The following is a 9,747-nucleotide window of genomic DNA, read 5'->3' as shown; positions in this document are numbered from 1 at the left end:
CCACCCTGGGGGTTTTTAAGAGGAGGTTGGATGACCACCTTACTGGGGTCATTTGACCCCAGTGCTCTTCCTGCCGTGGCAGGGGGTCGGACTAGATGATCTGCTCAGGTCCCTTCCGACCTGAGAAACTATGAAACTTGCAATGAATATGTATACATATCTATATATATTGAACAGGCCTGCAACCATACTTTAGACTGTAAGAGCCTGGTTAAAAAAAGAAAAAAAAGCTACTGAAATAATTAAAAGATGGCCCTTAATTTTGACACATTTTGGACCAGCCTTCATAAAAATAACTTGGCCTAGTCCTAATGGAATAAAGATTGAATCACTCTAGGAATACACTTGCAAAACTATTCTCTAAGAAGAGAGAAAGGAAAATGCACCAACTACCTAGACATGCTAAAGCAGAAGGGTCTGGATACAAACATACAAAAAGTATTTCTTAGAAAATTCAAAGAAAAATATAAAATTTTGGCAAACATATTGAATGAGGTTAGGAAGAGAGAAAGCAACTGCAAGTAGCATGTCCATATTTATCAGTATTACATGAAGAACAATTAAGGAAACCAAAGTTAGAAATTTCTAAGCTATCCCCAATTTCTCTCACTGTTTTCTTTATATTTTTTCCTTACTACTTCCGGTCTTGGGCATGACTGTAAACTGCATGTGACTGCAGGACTTGGTGGTAATGTGGTGGGGCTACTCATGGCAGGGTAGCTCCTATAAGATATCACAATGTTGCAACCTCCAGAGAAAGGCAAATTTAGGGTGCCTCAAAACCCCAATGCCTTGTGGGTATGCTCACTACTATTTCCACATGCCCCCCCATTGGTAGAGAAAGAAATTACTTCAAAGATGTGGACTGCCACAGATGCATAAAATGATCATTCCTGAGGTTAACAGATTGACAGAGTCTATCAATCTTTTAAAGCCTTGCACAGATGTCAGGGAATAAAACTGCAGTTGTACCTGGACACACAAGTCTCAGTTGTCAGATACTTGCCACACCTAGTAGTAAGCAAAACTGGAAACAGTACTCTTAACACAATACTAGCTTTCACTACCTTTTCACTAGTCGTACGTGAAGATCACACACCTTCTACCTTACTGCCGAGGATCCCAGAGCCCTGCTACTGAACAGCCTACCCAATGAAGTACTGAAAAGAAGCATATTGACTTCTTAAGGCAAGCAGCCTGTGTGTGTGGCATGTGGCTGATCAGGGAGGGAGCAGGAAAAACAGAGCAATAGGTAGGACTGAAAGCAAAGCAGCAGAACAAGCAGGGAGCACAAAGAGCAGCAGACTGGGCAGGAGACGGGGATAAGAGTAGCAGAGGAGAGTGCAGGGCTAATTTTGGCACACTTACCAAAGAGGTTGAACTCCAGTGTCTTAAGGTATGCAAACACCTCTTTCTTTTGATCATATATTGGGGTCAGACAGAGAGGACTTCCCCAATCTTGAGAAGGGTACAGCCCTCCCCTAACTTATACTGCAATTCTACCAAGCTGTTCCAACTAATCCTGCTGTCATTCAGTAGGGCTACACTTAGTATTGTATGTAGCTGCATCTGCACTACTAAATTCCTGTTGGCTACTGCCAGCTCCAGAAGGGGCAGAGTCAAGTTTGTGTGGGAAAATACTTCAGCTCCTCATCTCCAAAGATCTGAGGTTTAATGGAATCAGTCTGGCAAGGCACAAGATAACACAGAGCTACAGCTGTCTCATGGTAAAGACTTCCACCACTGAATTAAATATAAGGACACACTTCCTCCCATTGCAGGAGATTTAAGAAAAAGAACAGTGCAATTTGCCAGGCTGCAGACCACCAGCAAGGCAGGATCAGTCACTTCATGACACTTTATTTAAAAAGTGAAAGCTAAGTCTTGTAAACTGTTTTTAGCTGGGCAATCACAAACACAATCAGCTATATCACGCAATGAATTTCCCCTCCAAACAGAAGCAAGTACATCTGCTGAAAACCACTTTTACTTATCACTGAAAACATCACCACTAAGGAAAGGTAGCGTGCAAAAGCCTTGTAGATCTGGACATTCACAATCTTTTCCTATAGCTGTCTGCAGACCCCGTTATCAATGCAAGACAGACAGTGAGCCTTGAGAAGTCTCCTCCTAGCCTCAAGCCCCCTCAGACTTTTTTTCACTACAGCTCACCTGTCCCCTTGCTGCCCTTCCCTCCCCCCCCCGTGTTGCAAAGGACAGAACTGAAGGCACCATAGTTTGGTATCTCCACAGCTCAGGCTGGGGACAACAGTAAAGAACACTACTGCTTGCAACTGCTGAGGCTCAGAGCTCTGCAGAAACAGGCACCCTTAACCTTCAGGAAGCTCAGAGGAACATCTACTCCAGGGTGGGCAAAATGCAGCCCGTCAAGCCATTCTATCTGGCCTGTGGGGCCCCTAAAAATTTTAGAAAATTAATATTAGTCTGCCCTAGGCTGCCTGTCATGCGGCCCTCAATGGCTTCTCAAAACTCAGTAAGTGGCCCTCTGCCCAATATAATTACCTGCCTCTGATCTACTCCATGACTAGTAAGGAGCATAGACCTCAAGAGCAGAGCCATCAGCTTTTTAGGCCCCTGGAATAGTCTGCAGTACAACTGCTGATTCATGAAGGGGAGGGGAGATGGCAAGAGGGACAAAGGCAGATCAGGAGCACATCTATGACCCAAGAACACTGTGCTGGTTGAAGAGGTTTTCATCATATGTTCCACTTTGGAACTGGAAATCTCTTAACATGCAAGTTTAAGAGAGTCCTGACCCTATTAAAGTGAACATAAATTGAGAGGTGGATGCTGTGTTAAACGGTAGGTAGATGCTGATTTACTATCTTCCCATGCGTCAGCACACAGCACGCTTCCTCTCTGCCCATCCTCCATGGTCACTTTGCTAGCACTGAACCCTCTTTCATCCTGCCCATCCCCAAAGTGTCACACCAAATACAATGAACAGCTATTTACACACACCTTCCCTTGTGTACATTCAGTTGCCCCGAGGGGTTAATACTGGAAATGCAGGCACACAGTGTTCTCACTCCCACTACTGAATGCAACAATCAGATCCCTGATAGCTCTTACCTCCCTAGGAGTTTAAAGCACCCAGAACTCACTAGCAGGATCAGCTACTCCTTAAGCTCTCCTATTTTTGTCTGCATGTGCCTAAAGAGCTGGGACAGAGGGATTCGTTTTCAACTTGCTAGCTCCGGGCACTGATATGCACTGCACCTCCCTCCTCCATTCAATGCCAGATACTACAAGTGCTACGCTCGCTGAACTATTATACTGTCCTGAGCTCTTCTGTAGCTATGTTGAAGTTCCTACAACTTTGCTCCAAGACCAAACACCTGACTTCAAACAGCTTGGCACAGAAAGTAACAAGCAAGCAGGTCCCAACCTGAAGTCTTTCCAGATTCACAGAATCACTGCTGGATGGCCAATTAAAACCCAGATTTAGATGGACACCTGTTCAACACATGACCTTCAGCAGGGTTGTCAAGTGCCTCTTCTGCTAGGTTGCCCATGATATGGTTCCAATGGCTCTTGATTTGCAAGAGTAAACAGTAAATGGTCAGATCACTTGTCTGTCCATTCCAATCCTTCACAAAGGTATTCAAGTCAGGGAGTGAGTGCTGAGCATGGTAAGTACAGCACAGGACACCTGGGACAGGCAGAGTCCCATAGACTTAATTAAATGAGAGACTATTAGCATTTAGTTTCATTAAACTTGTGCTATCAGAGACAAGTAGGTTCCTAGTATTCTTTCACCTGTTTTGACATCTATGCTAAACTCTTTTTCTATTAACTAGGGCAGTAGCTAACCACAAAGTGTCTGATTGAAAAAGCCACCCCACACTTTTCCAACATTAGATGAGTGGTTCTCAACCTTTTCTGGACTCAGGGCTGCTCCGTAAAAAACATTTTTGATTTGAGCGACACCCAATTTCAAAACCTAATATATAACAGTGCTTGCCTCCTTGCGGAAAGGCTGGGCAGGGAGAGTAGGGGAATCACTGAGGCAGGGACAAGCCCCAGCCAGCATCTTTCCACTTAATCTGCTTACCTCCTCAGCCCTGCCTCACCCTTCAAAGGATCTGGTGGCACCCTGATTGAGAATCACTGCCTTGGATGAAGACAATTTCCTACAATTATTTCAGAGAAACAGTTATTGTATGTAGGAGTTCAAACACCCAAATCATCACCAAGATCCAGTCGTCTTAGAGATTATTTACTGTGAGCAGACCAGTCAGCCAGAACAGGTAGGTAAGAACTTAACCTTATGGGCCAAAAGGCTGAAACATTCTACAATTTCTTGGTCCTATTAAACTACTTTGCAGGGAGAGGCAGGATTAAAACAAAATGATTTTGTAGTGTAAATCGGCTGAGAAACATATTAACCATGCCACCATTAGCAAGGGAGCAACAGCTGACAATTGGGTTTCCTTAGAAGGCTAGTGGAGTAAAAGCTCAGCCAGATCTCACTTGGCACAGCACGCTGACTGCCTTACAGACAGAGAGCCAAACCAGGAGCCTCACCAAGTAAATGCTCAATAATTATCTAGACACTTGGAATTTTTCACCCCCAACCCAAGATGAAAAAGCAGCTATGTGTGATGAAGTGAGAAAGAAAACCCTGAGCTCAATGAGGCCCACATGTCTCTCATTATGAGACGTGCAAAAGAAATCACAAGCAGGTTAATTTTAGACTTTGGGATTAGCAGGTCACCAGCTTCTTGAGCTTATGGGGTCAAATGCTCCAGCTGCTGTTGACATCAGCCTTTTAAGGATTATTTCTGATGCTCTTTGACATCCTAGAAAACCTGTCTTGGACATGGGGAGAATCAGTGCCCTCCCCACAGCTCTTTGTTGGGATCAGTTAATTGGATTACATGAGAAATAATAAAGAATTTAAAGTGTGAACTTTCATGAACAAAATGCTGGCCCAACAGCCAAGGAGATCAACACTTACTCCTGCAGCAGGTAAAGGAGCCATGCACTTCTACACTATTGCATATACACAGGCAATTATGTGTCTGGACCCTGTCTGGAAAGGACTATACTGCTAGGGATGAGAAGGGAGTTCAGTCTGTGGCCCATTCTATCCTTGGCATTTCTGGTGAGGCCAACAGGAAGACTGCTAAATGCTAGCATTGGGAGCAACTTTTGCCATGCAGACACTTGTCCAATGGGAATGAGAACAAGACCAAGTTTACAACACATCCAGGCCACTGAAGTGTTCAGACCATACCATATTTCAGGTAGCAAAGTAAACTCCATGCAGACCTAACTTGTAGTGGTTCTGTGCCCTAAATTCATCCCTAAACTATTCATCATTCCTTTCAAGGCAGGACAATCAAATAGTAAGAGAGGCATACACCTAAAGGGGGACACACTTTTCGACTCACAACAGCAATGGGATCCCCCCATATTCACTATGGGTAGGGACTTACCAAATTTATGGCGGAAGTGGAGTGTCCAGCAGCCCCTTTAATCTTTCATGTTAATTGGCCGAGGGGCCCCACCACTCCCTCCTGGCAGGGAAGTAAAAACCAGGGTTTTAAACATGGCATGGTTTTTGCCTCCCTGTCAGTCAGAAGCAGGCAGTGGTGCAGCCAGGGCTCCTCAGCCAATCAGCAAGGGGAGGCAAAAAACAGTGCCATATTTAAAACCAGTTTTTGCCTCCCTGCCGATCAGGAGCAAGCTGCAAGCGGGGCCCCTTCACCAATCAGCAGTGGGGGGGATGGGTGGGAAAGCATAAAAGATTAAAGGAGCTGCCGTGCACCCCACTTCTGTCATGAAGTTTCTGCAGAATATTCCAACCACATCAACACAAGATCTAAGCATCACCTGCTAATTTAGAGGCAGAATTAGGAATAAACCTCAGCCTACCAAAGGTTACAATTCAAATTGCAGTATATTTACGTATTACTTCACTTGCTAAATCACTCTAGGGCAAGGAAGTAGAATCTTGTCAGGCTGTGGCAGAAAGCCTAATTTCAATCCAGAATGGGATATTCCACTATTCTATGGCACGTGAACAGCTCACTGTGCACATGCCACATTTAAGCAAGGACATGCAAAGTTGACTGCAGCCAAGTGATGTTTTATTGGAGTCTGGCCAAGCTGCAAAACTGGAACTGAACTATGTTAAAACACTGTTCAGAAACAATGCTACCTAGAAATAGGTCCTTACAGGGTGAGAGTTATATATTTTTACTATTCAGTCCCTATCCACACTGCCCAGTCAAATAGGAAGACCTATAGGCTCTGTCAGATCAGATCCAAGCACTGTGTTTAAATTGGTAGCAACTTATCTATTTCATATTGCATTAGTACCTAATTACTTCAACTAAGTTCAGACTCCAATAAAGGCACTGTACAAACCTAAGACACCGTGCTCTAAAGTGACAATCTAAAAAAAGTGGTGTTACATGTGGATGGAGGAAGGGAAGAGAAAGGTGACAAGGATAAAAGGTATTAATTCTGTACCTGTGCTAAAATAGACCACTGCTAGAAGGCTGAAGCAAAAGCCTGTTTCAAATACTGCAGCCACAGATCCAAAGAACTCTAATAATCAGGTACTCCTGAATAAGCAACCCAGATTGATCACAGAAATTAAATATCTTCTGGTTCAACTGCTGTGGTAACTAAATGAGGTGAGACACATCCACAAGATAGCTAAGGACAGTAAAATTAAGAGGATACAGATGATATTTCTACATAGTTTATTTCAGGACACAGGACCACTTCATGCTTTCTGCATCACAAAGCTGACAGGTTAATTCCAAGAATTCTGTTTCACTGGGAAGGGGGGAGCTTTTAGGGGAACAATTCAGGGGAAAGCAGCTTTCCCTTTATTTGGGGAAGCCCTGGGTGTCACTGGAGACCAGAGAAAGAAAGAGAAGGGAACAAAGTGACACATTAACCAGCAGTTTGCTTTTATAAAAATCAGGGCCAGCACTAGAGAGACGAGATTCCCTATCATGATTTTGTTGTAACACTGGAGCAAAGCCCATCCATCCTACACTCTCAAGGTTAGAAGGTAAACTTGAAAAGCTAACCAACGGAAGGCCCCAGCACAGGATGTGAAGCACTAGCCAGCTGACCTCAACAACCCAAACCAAAACAGAAAAACAGAAACAAGAGCCCACAAGGTCAGGGCTCTGCACTCAGCATGCTGCAGGCAAAGAGGCAACTCCAGAAATATCACAGGAGACTTGGAAACATCTCCCAAGTTTTCCTCCTGCCACGAGATAAGCTGCTGAAAACTATTTGTTTTGGCAGCAAAAGTGTCCCCTTCGCATCAGATAAACAACCCAATCTCACATGGCTTGCTGTGGCAAATGCAGTTGCCTGTAGAGCCCCTGCACATGTAACATTAAGGAAAGGGAATGTCAAAAACGAACTACACTTCTGACTGAAGCACAGAACCAGTGTATCCCAATATGGCATTTGAATCAGGAGTCATTTGGATGCGAAACTTGTTTACCAATACATGACTTAGCACTCGGAGCACTCTTCAACCACAAATTCACTTCCCCAAGAGAGAGGCATCATTACCTCCACTTTACAACTGAAAAAAGAAATTGACCAAGGCAGATTAAGGGACTTCCCAAGGTCACACTGGTCAATAGCACGACCAGAAATAGAGCCCAAGTCTTCCAACGCACTGGCTCACGCTCCAATCCACGTAATAAGTGCCCGGAACGCAAGACTTTCCAGCAGAGGCCCATGAAGTATCATATGCACAAAGCGGCAATGCAAAGTTTATTCTTCTTCTGCAGCAGGCAACCTTTCACCCTGCCTTGTTAGGGCAACTAAGCACAACACTGTTTACTGTGTGCCTCTTGGATGAAATTGCAGAAAGAGGGGTTCTCCCTACTTTGTAGCAATGCCCGACAGCCCAGAACATTGTGCTGCTTGTAGAAGTGGATATATTTGCTCCCTATGCCCTTGGGAATAAAAGGTTTCCTTTTCCTTCCCCCCCGCCACTGTTCAGCAGTATTTAAGAGAGTTACCCTCTAACTCATAATTGGCTGCATTTCAGAGGTGAAGCAATTCCTGCATGTATGTGGCTTATAAAGTCCTTTCAAAATGTATGGCTACATGCGGTCCTGAATAAAACAATACGGACTGCCAGCCAGAAAACACTGACCGGATTTAACTCTGTTGCGACTAGCCGCAGGAACCCATACTCACTTTTTAACATTTGCCTCCCCATTAGGGATCCTGCGTAGCTTCTTCTTCTTCAGGATTTTGACAGCCCTTCTACAGAGGGTTTCAGAGTCCAACATCTCCTTGACTTTGCCGTAAGACCCTTCTCCGAGTAAGTCCCCCATCAGGTATTTGCCAATAAGCTTGGCCCTTTTGCGCCGTGGCTGGTAAATGACCTCAGTGGAATCGATGCGATGGATAAAAGCGTCCATCCCCACAGACATCAGCTCACTGTCTGCAAACATACTCAGCTGTTGGGGCTCTTGCATATCCATCCTGGATTCAGTTCTGTAACCCACTTGCCTCAGCCCTTAAGATTTTAATCCAGTTCTTTTTAGCTCCCGACACTCCCTTTGACTCCTTGAAAAAAATTATCCATAAGATTGTACGAACATTAATTTAAAAAAAAAACAACAAAACAAAACAACCCAACAACAAAAACAAAAAACAACCAACAAACAAAAAAAGAACCACCAGCTGCTCGTAGCTCGATAGGGTCTGATAAGATCCAGAGTCTGGCCCCAACAACGCGATCTTTCTTGCTGTTTTATTTATTTATTTTTTTTCAATGTCTGAATTTTTCAGTTCAGGATTTATTGATTTTACCTTTTGACCCGGTCCCACTACTTGGGCTCAATCAGGTCAACTCTTGGCCTTCAATTTGGCCCAGTTTTAATGCTTAAGTGCTAGGTCATCCTCTGGGATCCCAGACGTCAAACACACCAGAAGACGGACGAGTCTCTTTCGTGACTTTCCATTACTGGCTGGTCATGGCCCCCGCGGGGCTGGTTTCTGCTCCCCCGCTGGCGTCCCTCAGCCGTTCGGCAGCTGGAACCAGGTTTCCTCAAAGGCGTTTTCGAGACCGATCCTTGCCGCGTTGCGGTCCCTCCCGACGAACGCTGGAGGCCTCCCGGGCCTACCGAGAGCTCCCGGGGGCATCCTTCAGCCGCTCCGATGCCGCCTGACACATGATGCGTCGCCGCCGCGGCTCCAGGGCTCGGTGACCTGGGAGACACGGAACCGGCTCACACCGCGCCCGGACCCCAAAATGGGGGCCAGGGGTGGGGGTCATGACCCCTCATGAGGCAGCCCCTCCCCCAAGCCGCTGAGGGGCCGCCCTTCACCCGAAGCTGACCCCTTGCCCCCCCTCAGCAAGGCCAGCACAGGGGACCCCTACCCCACTACCCTGCCCCGTCCCCACACCCTGCCGGGGGGGGCTTCGCGCTCCCCGCCCCCTCCTCACTTCTGAGCGCCCCGCGCCGCCTCGCCCCCGCCGCCGCTAGCACGCCGCCGCCATTTTGTTTACCTCCCTCCCCCCAGCGCCCGCCGCCCTCCCCTCTCCAGGGCCTCACGCCTCCCTAGCGACCGACGTGCGCTCCCATTGGCCGCCGCAGCGCCCCCGCCCCCTCGGATTGGCCCGCCGGCAGATGGTAAGGGGCGGGCGAGTCGGATTGCCGGCTGCCCATTGGTGGGTTGTATTTAGAGCCCGCCCCTCTCCGGCGGCAGCGGGTGGGGGTGGGG

At 46.4% G+C, this 9,747-nt stretch overlaps 1 protein-coding gene across 1 annotated transcript in view; it reads right to left on the bottom strand.

The window, feature by feature from the left end:
* Positions 1–9,520, bottom strand: part of STK11 (serine/threonine kinase 11) — a 75,709-nt gene extending 66,189 nt beyond the window's left edge. The window contains exons 1-2 of the mRNA XM_019513546.1: positions 9,470–9,520; positions 8,212–9,231 (exon numbers count right to left, since the gene is read on the bottom strand). Coding sequence (XP_019369091.1) covers positions 8,212–8,501 — 290 coding nt within the window. The 5' untranslated portion in view covers positions 8,502–9,231; positions 9,470–9,520. The remainder of the gene's footprint in view (positions 1–8,211; positions 9,232–9,469) is intronic.
* Between the last annotated feature and the right edge of the window lie 227 nt (positions 9,521–9,747).

This window comes from Gavialis gangeticus, unplaced genomic scaffold, assembly GCF_001723915.1.
Source record: "Gavialis gangeticus isolate Ggan-Ray unplaced genomic scaffold, GavGan_comp1, whole genome shotgun sequence".
Classification (NCBI taxonomy): domain Eukaryota; kingdom Metazoa; phylum Chordata; order Crocodylia; family Gavialidae; genus Gavialis; species Gavialis gangeticus.
The sequence above is the reverse complement of the archived record's forward strand: the minus strand, read 5'-3'. Positions and strand labels throughout refer to the sequence as shown.